Genomic DNA, 19,647 nt, shown 5'->3' on the forward strand with positions numbered 1-19,647 from the left:
ATAAATTTTTGTCAATCCGAGTAGAATGACGAGTTTTTCAAAAGTTTAAGATTCCATTAATATGAATTATTGGGATGAAAATATATTATGTATATTTTTCATCCAATTCAATTAAACAGATCGGATATTATACTTGAGTTCATCACTAGTGGTGGATACTAATTTCTAAAATTAAATTTTAAAAACAGGGGAAGGTTTGACTTGATTGTAAGATGATTCGACATCTTGATTTAACTCTCGGAGCTAAAATCTTTCTTTAGAAATTTTGTTGGAGCATAATCCCTACTTTAAATTGATTGACTCACATCATTTTAGTCAAACTGAGTCGTGTTCTGTTTGTAATATGTTTACTTTACCTATGTATACTTTCTTTAAGACTCTTTTGCTCCATCTTATTAGACTTTTCTCCGAAGAAATTAACTTCTCATTTTGTTTCTTTGATATTTGAGTTAGAGAAAGTTACTTCTATAAGGGGGAAGAGTTGAATAAGCATACTACCATATGACTTCTACGTTCTATGGTGTCTTTGGTTAAAGACAAACGATGCCAAAGTTCACAACCACCTTTTTATTAAGCCAAAAAGGCCGGTTGAACCGGTCTTCGGTCCGAATTGGATCTGACTCGAGTTCGGTCCGTTGGGTGCGCACAATTGGCCGGTTTACAGTATTGTCCGTATTGAAAAGATGAATGGATCTGAGCGCAAAGTCGTCCACCATATTTGACCGCAGAAGAGGGTTTTGTTCGAGATCTCCTCCGTCTCCGCTATCGCTCCGATTGGATCCTTCCGCTTGCTTCTTCCCTTTCAGGTAATCCTCTGTCCACGAACTGTAGGGCGTTGTTGCTTCTCTCGATTAATAACAGATGGGTATGATTGAAACAATTGGAGCCCCCTTCATAACTCCAAAGACTAGGTTTCTTTCCTCCAATTCCAGGTTGTCCTTGATTCTTAGCTTATAGAATGGGTTCTTCGATTTTAATCAGCCCGAAACATAAAAAAATATTGTTTTCTTTTCTCCGGTTAGGTAGATTTCTGTTATTCTTTACGATTCTGCGCTTTTGATTGTCATTGTTGCCATCTATTTGATCACTTGAATTTTGATATGATTCTGTTAGATGTTTTTCAATGCCAGTGGAGACTGACTGTATATGGATAGTTGTTGCTAAGACTGGACTTTTCTGGTTTTAAAGATGATTGAAATTTGATATGGTCTTCTGAATTTGGGAAAGATGGTGCTAGTCCTAGCGATTGGTGATCTCCACATCCCTCACCGGGCGCCAGATCTGCCAGCCAAATTTAAGTCTATGCTTGTGCCTGGGAAAATTCAGCACATCTTGTGTACTGGAAATCTGTGTATTAAGGTGCTTCTTTTCCACACAACCAACACCTCCCCTTCAATTATTTTCTATGTTTAACAAGACTTATATGTAGACATCTCATTGTTTTGCATCAAGTGATCAATATGTGCTTACTTTTGCTGCCTTTGTTTGTCATTGTGGCTCAATTTGTGCCAGAATCCTTGACTGAAAGATGCCTGGTGGAGAGCTGCTTTTGTATGATTTTTTTTTAATTGGGTTGCTTGTTTTACTACAATCTGTAGTTGAGATGTCCTTAGAGTTTAGTTATTGTATGTTGTCTTGTTGTGCATTCAAACTCAAAATTTCAGGCTCTAGTGATTTTCATGAGAATGATTCATGAAAATATTCGAGAGTGATTTTCAAGCTCTTGCAGAAGAACCTTGGAGAATTTAGGATTAGATTAGTCCATTGCTACTGGTATCTCAAATTTAAAGGGCTCTGATTTTGTAATAGCTATATTTTCACGTGAAATATTAAAAATCAACACTAGAAAAGCTCGAGGATCATAGAGCTTTGTGTTTGGGCCATGTTATGATTCTATTTGTTCATTCAAGGTTAGGTGCTAGAGCAATCAATTACTTCTTAATCATAGTAAATTGCACGTTTCCACATTATTAATCTATCTTTCTTGTGTTTATCTCATTGAATTGAATAATCTTTTGGATGTAAGGAATCATGTATTGACAAAGTAATTTGCTTTTATGATTGCTAGAACTTGTTCTTGTTATAGCCGAGGAATTTAATTTTGATTTTGGTTGGAGTAGTATAGGTCTTGTATGTTCTGACCTACCCCATGCTGGGACGCTAGAACATATCGTGATACAATTGAGGGAAGGAGATGAGTGGAGGAGATAGGTGTACGAAAATCTAGGGCGACATCACATGCGCAACGGAACAACAGAAAACAAAAATCCCCAAATTTCTTAAAATATGTTCATTATCGTGCGAAGGTACGTAAAATCCACGAAACTGAAAACCACTCGTGAGATAGTTGTGTTCCGTAGGGAGATCGTATATTTCTGAAACCCTAAAGATCTGTAGGAGAGGATGAAGGAGGTCAAGCGTCTTCCTCTCTAGCGATGATCCACATAGTAGGGTTGCGATGATGCTCCTTTAATCGTTGCCTAAATCTCTACACCTACTATCTGAGGAGAAGGGGAGAGGAGAATAGGAGGTGGCAACCAAGAAGCCTCTAGCCTATGTGTGTTTGGTTCTCTTATATTTATAGAGGTCCTCTATCAACTTAACCCTAATGGATCCTACTCTATTGGGTATTGGATCTCCATACAACTACCTGAGCCTTTTAGATTAGTGGATCTCTATCCAATAATCTCTCATTGGCTTTTATTAGATCTCATCCATAAGATTAAATAATTCAAGGGCTTATTGGATATCGAATAATATAGGGGCTCCGACGGATATCTCATAGCTGAACATTCTACTCGTCGCAACGCCTATTATATGTATGTGACCCTCTAGGCCCAATATCGAGCTAGTTGTGAGTTATACCTATTAGAATTCCTTATGGCTCACTGAATTATTATCTCAATAATAATTCACTCGACTCATCGATTGAGGACGTACTAGGCCACTACGTCGCAGTCCCCAAACGATACAGGGGAATCCAATCCATTGGACTTGTCTATTGAAATCCATCGGTTTCTACTCGAGTCTCGTTTTAATCGGATTCTCTCGAAGAATTCTTTATCTCTAAATCCGAATGACCTTGGCTAGGGATTTATCTAAGTAAGAACACATGAAATATTCCTCTCATGACACCGAGAGTGAATGATCTTCTATCGACACTTAATAGTCCTCGTAAGGTTGGTCGTCACTCCCGATGACCGGCTGTGCTAGATCTGGAACTCTCAGGCCTATAAGTCCGATATCAAAGAATGAAGTATTCATATAGGACATCCTTGGTGTCTCAACTCTAAGGATTAGGTACACCATTGAGACAATGGAATCGCTATCTAACAATGAGGTATCATTAACCATCTATCATTCCGTATATCTATAGTCCCCTATCCATCTAATATCCCAGAGATCGTATACCGGGCATGGTGCTATTAGATCCATACGGTTTCTACTCGAGTCTCGCTCTAATCGGATTCTCTCGAAGAATTCTTTCTCTCTCAATCCGAATGACCTTGGCTAGGGATTTATCTAAGTAAGAATACATGAAATATTCTTCTCATGACACCGAGAGTGGATGATCTTCTATCGACACTTAATAGTCCTCGTAAGGTTGGTTGTCACTCCCGATGACCGGTTGTGCTAGATCTGGAACTTCGAGGCCTATAAATCCGATATCAAAGAATGAAATACTCATATAGGACATCTTTGGTGTCTCAAGTGTAAGGACTAAGTACACCATTGAGACAATGGAATCGCTATCTAACAATGAGGTATCATTAACCATCCATCATTCCGTGAGCGAATCAATCAGTGAACTCATTCTCCAATGAGCACCTGTATTGTAACCCTAGTGTCCCCACGCGAACAACTATGAGACCAGCTGCCTCCATTATATGGACGGGTATACAACACATCAGTTTGTCCGGTTATCTCGATGTCCCTCTCGAGTAACCTATGATCAGGATGATTTAGGGTCTGTGTTTAAAGGTGAATCAATCTCATTATCGTAATCTCATCATAATCCGATTCTCATTGCACAGATCAATGAACATCACACTATATATACGCATATATGCGACCAGCAATATAAAGTGATAAAATGTCAAAATATAATAAGCAAAAAGAATGCGTATCATGTCATACGTGCCATCACTCACGTGATTGGCTTACAGGGCACCTATGACTAGCAATCTCCCACTTGACCTAAAGTCAATCACTTATGTGTCTAATCCCCGTCAGACCTCTATGATGCTTAAAGACAGTATGAGACAATGGCTTTGCTAGTGGATCTGCGATGTTATCTTTAGATGGAACTCTTTCCTTCGCTACATCTCCTCGGGTCACGATCTCTCTGATCAGGTGGAACCTCCTCAGAACGTGCTTAAACTTCTAATGAGACCTAGGTTCCTTTGCTTGAGCAATTGCCCCGTTGTTGTCGCAATATAAGGGAATCGACTCCTCGCTGCCCGGCACGACTCCCAGATCTGTAATGAACTTCTTCATCTAGACTCCCTCCTTTGCTGCCTTTATTGCAGCAATGTACTCCGCCTCTATGGTCGAGTCAGCGGTAGTATCTTGCTTAGAACTCTTCCAACATACGGCTCTGCCATTCGGGGTTGTCTTTTAACATGAGCAGGACAACCTTAAGATCCGGTTTCTTTCCTTTCCATATCTCATATAATGTAGACACTACTGACTTAGTTGGAATTCTGTTTAGAAGGTAAGCTGCGATCTCTAGGGCGTATCCCCAGAATGAGACGGGTAGGTCGGCGAAGCTCATCATGAACTGCACCATGTCTAACAGTGTACGATTCCTCCTTTCATATATATTATTTAATTGAGGTGTATAAGGAGGTGTCTATTGGGATAGAATCCCATAGTCCTTGAGGAACTGGGTGAACTCTGTACTTAAGTACTCACCTCCTCGATCTGATCGAAGTGTCTTGATACTCTTTCCAATCTGGTTCTCCACTTCATTCTTATGCATTCTGAATTTCTCAAAGGCCTCGGACTTGTACTTCATCAAGTACACATGTCCATACCTTGAGAAATCATCAGTAAACGTAATAAAGTAGGAGTAACCACCTATGTAATGAGTTGACATGGGTCCACATACATTACTATGTATGAGTTCTAGTAGTTCAGTGGCTCTCTCTCCAGTTCCACAAAAAGGAGAGTTGGTTAGTTTTCCACGAAGGCAATATAAGTTGCATATGACTCATAGTCGAATGGATCTAGATATTCATTCTTTAGCAATTTTTTAATCTTTCCCTCATGGATGTGACCTAGCCTACAATGTCACAATTATGTACTCTATTCACCTTATCTCGTTTCCTCTTGCCTACCCTTACATTCATGATATTTAGAGCAGTATCTAGCATAAACAAACCATTATACAATGTTCCTCTCGTGATGATCTCATCATCTAATAATATTGAACAACCATTGTTCTCAAAAACTAATTTATATCCACTAACTGTCAAATATGAAATGAAAATAATGTTTTTGGTGATTTATATCCACTAACTCGCCAACAGCTACTACAACAATTTTTGCTCCATTGTCTATCTTGAGGTCAATGTCGTCTCTCACCAATCTCCTAGGTCTTGCTAGAACCTACAACGAATTGCAAATATGATAAGAACTATCGATATCCAATACCCATGTGTTATCATAAGAGTCTGACAAATGGAGACTGATCATGAATTTACCTGAAGCTTCTCCAAGCTTCTGTTTCGCCCTCTCTAAGGTACTCTTTGTAGTTCTTCTTCCAGTGCTCATCTTTGCCGCAGTGGAAGCACTGACCTTTGTCATTTGCTGGGTCTTTCTTAGCAATCTTTGCTTTACCCGGTCCGCCCTTGCCCTTGCCCTTCTTAAGGGACTTTTCTGCCTTCTTTTTCTTTCTGGTCTCACCAGTATAGAGAACTGACTTTTTTTTTTTGATAGTGCTCTTTGCCTCCTTCAACATATTGAGGAGCTCAAGAAGAGTCATCTTAAGTTTCTTCATATTAAAATTTATTATGAACTGTGAAAAAAATTTGGTAGGGATTGAAGCACAAGATCCATACACAGGTTATCCTCTAGGATCATTCCTAGACCTGTAAGTTTCTCTATCTAGTCAATCATCTTTAGGATATGGTTTTGAACCGATGTCCTCTCAATCATCCTATCGTGGAAGAGGCTCTTAGATATCTCATATCGTTGAGTCCTTCCCTGTTCCTCAAATAGTTTGCGAACATGTAGGAGAATGGATTTGACATCCATCTTTTCATGCTGTCTTTGTAACTCAAGAGTCATGGAGTCCAACATATAAGTACTTCACGTAGCAAGCGATCTCATCCTCGCTTGCCCATTCCTCGGGCGTAGGCATCACTATATCAAGGACATGCGCGATTTTCTCCACCGTGAGAACAATTCTCAAGTTGTGGAGTCAATCCGTATAATTCGGACCAGTGAGACGGTTGACATCAAGTATGCCACATAAAAGATTTGAAAATGACATTTTTTGAAAATAAAGATGTAGTAGAAATAAATAACATGCAAATTTTGCAGAAAAATAAACAAATAAGATATTGACTTATATCTTAATCTACTCCCATTATTTTCTCGTAAAACACATAACTCTCTTCGGTATGTGAATCGGAGACCCCCGACAGATCTCTAGTGGGGATCGGGATCCAATCAATGTCTTAACGTAATCTCTAGTGGGGACCGTAAAGGTAGGCAACTTTTGTCGATCAAAACTCTTTATGATTCCTGTCCTGTTCGGCCTCCGAACCACCATGGTCTCGAGGGACTCGACCAACTATGATATTTGGCTAAGTCAACACTATCGTTACAAGTTGAGTTTGATTCGATGATATACCCTCGAGGGACTCAATATTGAGTCATAACGTCTACCATATGTGTGTGACCTTCTAGACCCAATATTGAGTTGGCCATGAGTCATACTTATCAGAACTCCTTCTGGCTCAGTGAATTATTATCTCCATAATAATTTACTCGACTCATCGACTGCGAACGTACTAGGCCACTACGTCGTAGTCCCCAGACAATATAGGGGAATCTAATCCATTGGACTTGTCTGTCCTCAATTATCGTGTATCTATAGTCCCTCATCCATCTAATATCCTAGAGATCGTATACTAGGCATGGTGTTGTTAGATCCATACGGTTTCTACTCGAGTCTCGCTCTAATCGGATTCTCCCGGAGAACTCTTTATCTTTTAATCTGAATGACTCTGGCCAGACATTTGTCTGAGCAAGAACACATGAGATATTTCTCTCATGACACCGAGAGTGGATGATCGATCCTCTATCAACACTCAATAGTCCTCGTAAGGTTGGCTATCACTCCTGATGACCAGCTGTGATAGATCTGGAACTTCCAGACCTATAAGTCCGGTATCAAAGAATGAAGTACTCATATAGGACATCCTTGGTATCTCAAGTCGAAGGATCAGGTACTCCACTGGGAAATGGAATCGTTGTCTGACAATGAGATATCATTAACTATCCAGATTATGTGAGCGGATCAATCAGTGAACTCATTCTCCAATGAGCACCTGCACTGTAGCCCTCGTGTCCCAACACGAGCAGCTATGAGACCAGCTGCTTCCATCATATGGACGAGTATACAGCACACCAGTTTGTCCGGTTATCTCGATGTTCCTCTCGAGTAACCTATGACAAGGATTATTTAGTGTTTATGTTTAAAGGTGAATCGGTCTCATTATCGTGATCTCATCACGATCTGATTCTCATTGCACAGATCAATGGACATCATAATATATATACGCATATATGCGACAAGCAATATAAAGTGATAAAATACTAAAATATAATAAGCAAAAAGAATGCGTATCATGTCACATGTGTCATTACTCACGTGATTGGTTTGCAGGGCACCTATGACTAGTAGGAGGAAGAACTAAGAAGGAAAAAGAAAGAGGAAAGAGGAGGCGGTGGAGGTGTGCCGGAGCGAGTAGTGTGCATGCAGCTAGTGGAGGGCAACATGTCTTAGATACATTGTGAAGACCCGCAACATATGAAGTCTTGTCCATGTAACCATACGTCATTTCAATTTGTTCATGCCCTAGGCAGCATATAAGGGGCTAATAATAGGCTTGGTAGTTTCATTTTGGTTGGATCTTGTAGCCATTTTGGACAAAGCGGAGTTCGCAATTGGTTGCCACATAGGCAAAACTACTAAAAAATGAGGCCTTCAACTTGCAAAGATGCCTCCACATGCGAAGGGTAGATGCAAACCATCTCAATGCCCTTGAACCACCTAGGTAGCATAGTGTCGGATGGGGCTCTATGGTAGTGTCTAGGGTTCACAGGAACTTTCTACACGGTGGGCTAGTCTTAAAACCCTTTGTCATGCAACCATTTCGAACGAGTAAAGTGTGTCTATTTTATTTGCTAAAGTATTTTGCTTAGTTATGCCTGTGTGATCCAAGATGCACTTTAGAAAAGGGATGATGGCTGTTCTCTCGTTTTCTCATTTGCTTGTTAGACTGCAAGGTTTCAAGGAGATTGACCCTTTGTGAGTAGGTAACACAAGGTGTAGCATGACTTGAGGAAAACGTCTATGGTAGATTGTACCCAAGCTAGATAAGCACAAAACAACACTCAAAAGACTCTATGGGAATCAACAAGGCTGCATAGAGGGCATCCCATATGCATGATCTTTTGGGGAAAACGAGGATACTGACCTGGGGAAGTGATCAAAGTCGCTTAAAGGAGCAAGCATATGAAATTTGGAGTTCGAAGGAATGACCAACCCATCTCGTGAGAGGCACCATAAGGATACGTGAGCTAGGAAGAACACTTGAGTTCGATATATGACTCTATGTTGTCAATCTTTCTTGACATCGTGTTATGCAAGTGAGAGCTTTGCAAAGGATAAGGTCGTGCATGTAGGTGAATACTTGAGTGACGACAAGGGGAATTGATGATTCGAAGAATTTGGTACTCATGCAAAGGCTTTGTGTGTTGGCTAAAGGCTGCTTGTGAAGCATAAAGTCACTTTTGGCATGAAGGAAAACAAATGTAGTAAATCCCTAAACTGAGCAGCAGATTCAGTATTTTGCTAAGTGATGTTAGTACAATGGAGAACTACAAAAATGAAATGTCATGATGTACAAAGTGCTTTTGCAGTGGTGGAATAGTCACATGTTTATTCGTTGCAAACTATTCAGATTACATGGAGTATTCCTAGTAGATGCTGTCCTTTGAACTTTTGAGGAAGTATGTGAAGAAGAAAGTTGGTTCAATGGGCTGGAATTCCAATGGGAATGTCCTGATTTTTTGCAAGTGCTTCTATGCAAAGGATCATACATTTCAAGGAAATATCTCAAAATATGGTGCACTTAACACTTGTGGCGATCTTTCGAGATGAAGAGAAGGGAAGCAAAGACAAAGGCTCTGTAAAGCTCAAAGAATGTTGGAACCGAGCAAGCGACAAGGCATTATTGCATAATCTCGCATGAGGTGATGCTTCTGTGGATGCATTAGTCAAGTGATGGAGCAAGTAAAGATAAAGGCATACAACGAGCTTATGAGGGATGCTATTGAGCTCAAATGAGGGTTGATCCATGTCGTGGTAGATGCAAGGACCACAATTATCCCAATACAGGCTAAGGAGCAAGCAACTTAGTTTGAACTTGACGAAGGGCATGAGCCTTGTGAAGGGAGTCTACTTAGAAGACAAAAAATATAGTGTAATCATCATGACTAGTGTTTTTAAAAGCGTTAGATGCCAAAAGATGCTAAGGTCCCAAAATGCCCAGGGTGCAAGCGAAGCGAGGTGCTCTAGAATATTAAAATATAAAAAAATATATATTATGATTAATAAATATGATCATGAAAATAAAAATATCACATCAAATTGAAATAATATAAAGTATCAAATCACATTGTCCGTCTTCTAATAAGAAAAATATCAAAACAGTAAAGTTTTACATCAAATTCAATGATAATCATAATCAACATTATTATTCTCAAACTTATCATCATCTTCCTCTTCCTCTTGTTTGTCTTAATTAAAATAGGTTTCCTCCTCTTCAACAATGATAGGTGATGAACTTGAGGCTTTTGCTCTTATTTTTTACTTTCGTCATTTGTCTGGTGTATCTCTGTAATTTTTCAATACTTGAGGCTCTTGTCACATCTCCCTATATCAAACTATTATCTTCAAATCCAAGTTCATCTTTGGCATCTTGCGAGTTCATACCTATTTACCTTACCAACTACTTATTTGAGTCATCAATATCTTATAATAAGATTGGATCAATACTATTTCGTAAATCATAACGAGCCTTCAGTGCTTGATTGTATTTTATATAGACTATATCATGTAATCGTTGATGTTGTAACCAATTCTTTCTTTTTGTGTGAATTTATCATGTCATACGAATTAAAGATATATTAATACATCTATCTAAAAATAAATAAATTAGTTGAAACAAAGATATTCTTATATACTTACATTCTCAAAGAAACTTCAATTTCACTCATAACCCGTAAACATGTTTCCCAGGTTGTGCTTTTGATGGTATCTTACCAATTCTTTATTGCGTGTGAATTCTCTCATCATATTCAAAGCCACGGTATGATTGTAGAGAAATCTAACGACAAAGATTGTCATTCCTAAAGTATTCTTGATGTCATGACTCTTTTCGATATCCTCTAATATTAGATCAAATGCAATGTGCCGTGCATGGAGTCTAGTACGAGTGGTCTTTTGTTGAAGTAATTTACCTAAGAGGATAATAAAATTGATAAGACTTAAGAATCACATAATTCTTCCATTCAAATTGGAGACGAAGAGTAATTAAAAGTTTTAAAAATTCAAAAGATAAATCTTACTAGCTAAAACATAGTTGCTTCCATTGTCCGTCATAACTTGGATGATATTTTGTTTACTAATTTCTTCTAAAAACTTGTCAAACAACTCATATATTTTTTCTCCATATTTCATAAAAGAATATGCATCTATTGACTTCACTAACAATATTCCAATTTTTTCTACAAACTTGTTAAGCAACTTATGTATCTTTTCTTCAGATTTCATAAAAGAAGATGTATATATTAACTTCACAAACATGGTTCCTAAAAAATAATTTATTATAAAATTAATTATACTCTTTTATCTCTTATCGATCCAAGCATTTGACATATTAGAACAACCATGCTTTACCTATGATTCTTTGTGACCCTTCAATAAGTCATTTGTATACTCCAACACTTTCTTTAGTAATGGAACTCTCAACTTATGACAGCTTGGAGGTTTTAATCCCCTATCATATCTTTCAATAGCTTCAATTATCTATTTAAAACTATTTGAACGACAAGCATTAACGAGAATTTTAGCCTTATTAAAGAAGCGAGTAATATATGTTGAATCTCGGATTTTGATGATAAAATCAATTTATGGGTTAATTGATCTAATCCATATTATTGAGTTAAGTGTGCAGGATTAACTACGATAACCAGAAAACATAAAGCAAGAATACTGGAGTCAAGTTCGATGGACGTTTGAGAGTCCGAAGAATCGTCGGAGATGCTGCCAGAACCAACCGAGAAGAAATCGGGAACCTGTCGGAATTTTCGAAAGTTCGCCGAAGAGATCGTCGGAGGTTTGCGGAGATCACCAAGAAGGCTCGGCTACTCATTGAAGTCATCACAAGATCGGGAGCTTGCTGGGAGTCCGTCGGAAGAAGTTCGTCGGAAAGCTCGCCGGAACAAGACGCGACGTTCGCGGTTGAAAACTTGCTTAGGATGTTTTTAGTTATGTAGTTCACTTGTAATTAGGATTAGGATTAAGAGATAATCCTATATCTTGGTTAGGGGCCAACTGGGCCCAAAATTAGACTTGGTTTGGGCTAAATTTAAAGCCCAACCAGTGAACCGAAGGGTCTGGCGGTGGCATCGCCAGACTGGGCGGTTGCACCGTCCAGCACTCGAGAGCTGGGCGGTGGCACCGCTTGGTTGGGCGGTGGCACCGCCAGTCCACTGTCAGTGTCAGAAACTGACAGGCGGCGGCACCGCCACTGACAGGCGGTGGCACCGCCAGCATCGGGAACCAAAGAGAATTCAAATTTTGGAGCCCAAATTTGAATCCTCTTGAGGCCTATAAATACCCCTCAAATCTCAGCTGAGATTACAATTTTTTGAGAAGCAATTGATTGAGAGAAAGGTCTTAGAAAAGTCTTAGTTAGTCTTGTTTTCAATTTGCTAGTGTTCACCTCCTTCTTTCTTGCTGAAAATCTGTAAGAGAGTGAACCGCTTGTAAAAAGTTGTAAGAGGGGTATTTACCCTTCCCCTTCAAGAGATTTGCTAGTGGAAGGTGGGAGCCTCATCGAAGAGGGGCCTCGCAAGTGGATGTAGGTCATTTGACCGAACCACTTTAAAATCGGCGTGATCTCTGGTTTGCATTTACTTATTGTTATTTATATTACTGCAAACCATTTGCACTTTGATGCTCTACTTCTTTGTCTCCTTCTTACGTATCCCTTCAAGTTAAAACGCAATCGAAACGGTTTCAAACGAAACGTTGCATTTATCGTACGAAGTTTCCGAAAGTGTTTAAATCGTCAAAAGTTTATCGTACTTTGCCGCTGCACTAATTCACGCCCCCCTCTTAGTGCCGCTCCGATCCTAACAATATGTTGAATCGTTCTTCCCCTTATTTCCTTATCATAAGCATTGCTTATATTTTTTTGCCTAATTTGCTCTCGTTTGACCTTGTTGCTTTTGTGGTTTTTAATACATATACAAGTCCATCAGTTCTTTTTAGCCTTCTTAGCAATCACAACTTCTTTTCCTTTGGCACTTTTTGAATGATCTTCCTCTTCTTTATCATCTCGAATATGTTGAACACCATTCTCAGGTAAAATCTCATAAGACTCATTCCTTTGTGTCTTAGTCATATAAGTCAACAACTTTTCTTTTACATCAGGTGAACACTTTTGGCATGCTGATGCATTCTTGAAGTTACCTACTTAATGTTGCTTTGCACGGAAAATGTCACCTTTAAGAGTCTTCTCACAAAAAAAATGAGTCGCTGCACTAAGATCTTTCGGATCTTTTAGATAATTGTATTTCCAACGGGGATCTTTTCTTGAGTTTTTTGACGAATCTTCTGAATTACTTTGTACACTTGCTATTATTCTTGAAATATAAAAATGATCAAATATCGAAGGCAATATACATTAAGAAAAATGTCAATAACAACATATCATATGGTATGCTGCAAGCCTACAACTATAGAATGCTAACTGTTATGCTCTAAGCATAGTGTTTTCAAAGGAGGTGAAATTTTAGGTGGATGCTAACTGTTAAGCAGTGTCATTTTTTAATTGCTATTATGTTTTACAGTGTTTTATGTAGTGTTTTGATATCAACATGATATATGTGGCTAAACAGGTTTCTACTGATGGTGACCTGTGCTAAACAGATTTTTAACCAGTGCTAAATAGTTCCAAAGAGGGGATTAATCAGTGCTAAACAGTTCTAAAGAGGGGTTTAATCAGTGTTAAACAGTTTCAAAGAGGGATTGAGTAGAGGAGTATAACTGGCCTATAGAGGAAGGTGGGGAAGGAGAGAGCGGTGGGGGAAGCTGCAGACAAAGGCATCGATGACGGAGGAAGCTTCAAACGAAGGCGGTGGTGGTGGAGGAATCTGTGTACAAAGGCGTCGACAATAGAGGAAGCTTCGGATGAAGGCGGCGGTGACGGAAGAAGCTATGAATGAAGGTGATAAAGACGGAGGAAGCTTCGGACGAAGGTGTCGGTGGAGGAGAGAACTACGCACGAAGGCAGAGGTGGCAGACGTAGGGGCGGGGTGGGGGGGCGGGCGTTTAATGTTAGGACTCTTTAGTTGGTTTGATTGAACCAACTTGCCTATATAATTGAACTAGGCACGAACACAAGCCACCTTCACTCGGGCACTCGCCCGTGGCACCTAGCGCCCGGACTCAAGTGAGCGCCCAGGCGATGCTTCAACAAATTGCATCACATGGAGGTTGTGTGAGGTGCTTGGGCCATGCCTGAGCAACTAGGTGAAAGCCCGAGCGCCTATTAAAAACATTGATTATGACACTTTCCTTAGACATAGGTTGAGGAAATGAACACCTACAATGGAACGAATGGAACCATGTTGTTTTCCTCATTGTAATAGGGGATGGCTCATCCAACATGGTGCCAAGGTCAAAGAGAGCTTTGAGGCACATGCACCATATGTAAATAATGTAATTTACAGTGGAACCAAGGTAGGGAGATCTTTCTCAATTTATAGTAGCGAAGTTGGTGACAGGAGGCCTTGACACGAGATAAGAGGCCGTAAAGTAGAGGTAGGTACTTGTGAAGAATATTTCAACATGTTGCCATTCCAGTGCCATGAGAAAATCCATAGATAAGTAATACACAACGAATATTGTGTTGGGGGGTGAGACCTAAAATCTATATATTGGCACAAAGATCGTTACTAAGGTAGGAGGAACTACAAGGCTTGTTGAGCAATGGGTTGGCCAAAAGCTAAACTTCTTCTATGGGTGGTCCGATGTCGTGGGGGTAGTTCAGGTGTATGAATGTTGATTGCCAATGGATCAAGGATAATGCAGAAGTGACAAAGGGCACACATGGAAGGATGTAGTCCGAGTATCCAACACTAAATGTGAGGGGTGGCGATGCAGGATCAGTTCGAGGCGATGCGATACATTGACAAGTCCCAAGAGGGACTCAATTATTTGGAGGAATGGTGTAAGCTATTAGGAGCTTAGTTTGGGTGGCAATACAAAGAAAAGATGGGCCATTGATTCAAGGATTGAGTTTTATTGTACCACAGAGGCTAGTCTTCCATGCCTGTGTCAAGTTTGCAAGCCTTGGGCATCAGCGGATAAAGAGCAATACGATAGAGGTGGATCTTACGAGTGCATACTAATAAGTCCAATTAGGGACTTGATTATATAGAGCTATGATAAAAGATTTGGATGATAAACTTTTTCAGAGCTCGAAGTCACTTAAGGAAACCTAGGTGCAATCGACGGATAAATCCAAGCAAGCAAACATTGCTACCAATAACATAAGCGAACAATAGAGTTACCTGAAGCCCAACAACATGATGATGGAGGCCATGCATGGGAGTTGTAGTCTCTCTTTCTATCGAATAGAGGTGGACTCTTAAGGGGGTGCCACATTATTCGTGAAAAAAAGGAAGAGGGATGAGATGCATGATGATAGGTAGTTATTTGTAGGGCACTTCAGGTTAATACGATGGTGGGTTACCAAGAAACAAAGGAGCAACAAGTGATGTTGCACCCTAAGCTGCATAGAGGAGGCAATGAAACTTATACCAAAGGAGATACTACCTCAAGGAGACAACTTGAACAAGTGCATTATTTGCTTCATTTGAGGCGTAATTTTGCTCGTTTATGGGCAAACACTTCCTGCATTCGAAAGTGCAAGGCAAAAATTGAGGAGACAACTTAATGCAAGGAGTGTATCTCGAGGAGGCCGGTAACCTTGCCTTCAACTTTATAGAGAATGGACGAAACCAGGTATCTCATTCTCTTAATTATCCCTTAAGTGAGCTTTGCACACTTTAAAAGTCTCTTAGAAGTGCACTTCGAAGAAAAATAACCGTTAAATCCTCAATGTTGGTAATTGTTCTCTTCATTTCCCAGGAGAGTGATATCGAAAAGCCAAGGTGATGGAAACCTACTTGGAGACGATGAGTAAGGGATGAACCATAAAGCAAATTTTATATAAAAAGGCCTCAAGTCAAATTTTGTATGGCCATGCAGGTTAAACTCCAATAGGCATCTAACCAATTTAGTCGACGCAAGATGTTCGAGGGATTAATATGCAATAATGTTCTTTTTCATTCATCAAATCGATTTATAGGTACCAGTGAGGACAGCTCGACCAAGCACACATTTGAGTCGATCACTAGTGAGTTAAAGCAACATATTGTAATATACTGATCAAACTTTGACTGCTCAATAGCAACGTGACCAACTAGGAGCTAGAAGGTGTATTGCAGCCAACAGGGAATTGAAGATGCAAGAAAGCCAAAAGGTGAATTGCAGCCAACACAGGATTGAAGATGCTGTAGTCGTTTGCATTGCGTTCTCTTATCATTACCATGGGTTATGTTGCAGGTTCTTAAGGAGAGCATAAGGCTTTGAGGAGGTTGACTCTTTATAAGCATGTATCACATGGGTGTCACATAGTTTAGACAAAATCAGCTAAGTCCATGATAGTCAAGCGGTGGGCGGTGGGCGTACAAGTAGTGGTCGACAGGCGATGGGCATGCGGGCAACAATGGGTGGAGAGTAGATCGTAACTCTTTGTGAGGAGTCATATCATAGCCCTGGTGCAATTTAAAGTAAAAATATATAATGAACCAGATCGATGAGCATGCAGGTGGAGAGTAGATCACAACTTCTTGTGAGGAGTCATGACCTAACTATTAGTTTAGAATTGCATGTATGAATACACATGGTTTTAGTGGTATTAGCTGAACAAACTGCAAAACGTCCAAGAAGGATGGAGGATTTATCAATGGTGTTTCATCTGACACCTTGTATTACTATGCTTTGTCTTGCGTTTGTGTCAAACTTAACTTTATCTATAGATATTGTGTACTACATTTATGGTAGTCTCACCATTTTGGACATGTTTATTCTTGCACTGTTAGGTTACAGATTTTTCTAGGTGATTAAGTGTTTGGTTTTATTTGTTGAACATGTTGAGCAATTTGGTTTATATCATAACTCTAGGGTTTTGAAAGAGAACAAAGGAAAATGGATTACTTCTGTGTGATTGTCTTAAAAGTTGACAAACTTGTTAAAATTTCATCTTCAGGAAGTTCATGATTACTTGAAAAGCCTTTGTCCTGACTTGCATATTACTCGAGGTGAATATGATGAGGATGCTCGTTATCCAGAAAATAAGACTCTCACGATTGGTCAATTTAAGCTTGGGCTTTGCCATGGTCATCAGGTTTGTTTTCTTTGCTCTTTCATGTATTTTTCAGTAACCTATCTTGTAAGTCAACCATGCTTATATTTATTCTTTTAGTATGCTGTATACATCATTTTCTGCAAAATCTAGTGACATGGCATGTAAAGTTATTAATCAATGTCATGCTTTATATAGCTATTCAATCAACACACTGTTCGGAATGATATGAAAAATTATGTGACAAATTTGTGAGTTCCTTAGCCTCACATGAAGACTGAAGTAATTGCCTGCATTTGCTTACATTCAGTTTATTTAGGGTCAGAGAGTCAGAGAGGCAGATACATATTATGGATCATTTAAGAAACATGGACATTTTTCTCTCTGTTATATCTCACAGAATATGACCTCTACAAAAGCATGTTTCTTAGTCTCTCGACTCTGCTTTCAGATGGGAAAAAATGCATTTACTTTTGTGTTATAAATCTTCGATTTATCAGTTTTCTGAAACAATGTGCATCTCTAGGAAAGCTTCATCTGAGGGATTTGCCAGATAGGATCCTAAATGAACATTTGGACAGGTCTATCTTGAGTTGATGTTCCAGTTTCTTTTTTCTTTCCTCAAAAAATAAATGCTTTCACACCTATATGGGAGACTTGGTTCATTTTCTTTCATCCTTGAAACATCGATTCTCATGGAATTAAAAGAACCACTCTCTTTTCTCCAAGACAACCACTTTAAGTGGCACAAGATTTATTAAAACAATAAGATTTTAATTCTTTTTTTTTGTATTTTATTAGATGTATAATTCTTTTGTTTTCATTTATGATTCTATACTTATTTCGAAGAGAATGAAAAGTTTCTATAGTCAAATATGGTTTATTGTGCATTACCTTTAGCTTTGTTATGCACGTAATTAGATTTCTTTTTTCCTCTGGCATATCTGTTCCCTATAGGTTATAATTTTTGTAGTTAACCCTGATCATCAATGTTGTTTTGAAAATTACTATATTCTCATATTTGGTACTTGCATAATGTTGAATAAGTTTTGTGTGATTGGTGTAAAGAATTCTTGTTTGCTTACTTCAAAAATCTATTTGTAATTTTACATCTTGAAGATGTTATAATATTGCTCCCTTTATTTTTAACTAAATTTAAACATACACTTTTCACTGAATAATTTGGCTTAGACTATTAAGTCATGGAAGGTCGACAACTTTGTTTCTGGCATGTGCAACCCTTATTATCTTGAAATTGTCTAAGAATTATTACAGGATTTGCTATTATAAATTAGGATGATATTTTTTTATCAAGTAGTTCAGTTTTATACACAGCTAAGGTAGATATTTGAATCATTCACATGATTTCTTCCAATTCACAAGTCATTTTCACCTTTTGCTTTTCTTATATTGCTGAGTTGTTATTTTTCATCCATGTTTCATGTTTGCCATAATTAATAAATAGTTTCATTCTTGATTTATGCATATAATCAAGAATGTTGGATGTCATCCGATAGGCTGACTTCGACTAATCTCGATGTTGTTATAAAATGATCTCATTTTTAATTTTTGCTAGATTTTGTAAGAACACATTTTATAAGGTGTACACATTCGGCTTAGACTGTTTAAGTTGTCAACCCCATGGTGATTTCATAACTTTGTTTCATGAAGATGCAAGTCTTCTTATCATCTTGAATTTAGTCAAGGACAGTTTACGCGTTGACTTTTGGTTGACATCATTATCTACCATGGATTTGTTAATTTCTCTTTCAAATAGTCTCCCTAAAAGTTTCTTCGTGTAGACACCTGAAATTAAAAGTAACTCCCATTACCATTTTTTGGTTCCCACCTGTCTGCTTGTTTCTTTTCAAGCATGTCCGAGTGGTTATGGGTGACCCATTTTTCATGTTCGCTGTGCTCATCAGTTCATTCTTGATTTATGCAGATCATCCCATGGGGTGACTTGGATTCATTGGCCATGCTTCAGAGGCAATTGGATGTAGATATCCTTGTAACTGGACACACTCATCAGTTCAAGGCCTACAAGCACGAGGCCGGTGTCGTCATAAACCCTGGCTCTGCAACTGGTGCATATAGCAGCATAACTTATGATGTCAACCCGAGTTTCGTGCTAATGGACATTGATGGTCTTCGTGTCGTAGTTTATGTTTATGAGCTTATTGATGGAGAGGTAAAGGTTGACAAGATCGACTTCAAAAAAACTGCCAATACCCAGTCTGCTCACTAATCTTCTGCAGATTACAACCTTGGTATATCTGGTTTGGTTGTTTGAATGTGCTGACATCTATCAAGCGGTTGAGATGAACTATTGGATTGTGAACCTTGATTCGCTTTTTAACAATTGCATTTCAAGTTCTTAACACATTATTGTAGCAAAGTTTGCATGGTTGGGGTTCTTTTTTGGGTTTATTTGTGTCTTATGATCTAACTTTTACTTTTCAGAGGATTAGACAATCAACAGAAATGAGAAAGTTGTTTAGTGGTGGGCAAGCAGTTGAAGCAAACAGTAACGTTTTCTCATCGTCACAAAACACCATGGTGAATCGAACAAGACGAGGTAAGACACAAATTGAGATCACAACAACAACATGGGAGACCAACTTTGTTCTCAATAAAATAGTTTGCAAATAACACTTGTCATATGCAAATGATGTGACCATTGCAT

General features: G+C 38.8%; 1 protein-coding gene across 4 annotated transcripts; it reads left to right on the plus strand.

Annotated features, from left to right (window-relative positions):
* Positions 1-678: 678 nt before the first annotated feature.
* On the plus strand, positions 679-19,344 carry LOC135643993 (vacuolar protein sorting-associated protein 29). 4 transcript variants are annotated; one of them, XM_065161329.1, is made up of 4 exons: positions 679-806; positions 1,114-1,359; positions 16,866-17,003; positions 18,907-19,344. In XM_065161329.1, exons 2-4 carry the CDS (start codon positions 1,228-1,230, stop codon positions 19,207-19,209), a joined length of 573 nt encoding a protein of 190 aa, XP_065017401.1. In that variant the 5' UTR covers positions 679-806; positions 1,114-1,227; the 3' UTR covers positions 19,210-19,344. The 4 variants fall into 4 exon arrangements, with proteins under 4 accessions (XP_065017401.1, XP_065017403.1, XP_065017400.1 ...); XM_065161331.1 differs by having other exon boundaries at positions 682-806; positions 1,228-1,359; XM_065161328.1 differs by having other exon boundaries at positions 694-806; positions 1,189-1,359.
* The last annotated feature ends 303 nt before the right edge of the window (positions 19,345-19,647 follow it).

The sequence above is a fragment of the Musa acuminata genome, chromosome BXJ3-8 (assembly GCF_036884655.1).
Source record: "Musa acuminata AAA Group cultivar baxijiao chromosome BXJ3-8, Cavendish_Baxijiao_AAA, whole genome shotgun sequence".
Lineage (NCBI taxonomy): Eukaryota > Viridiplantae > Streptophyta > Magnoliopsida > Zingiberales > Musaceae > Musa > Musa acuminata.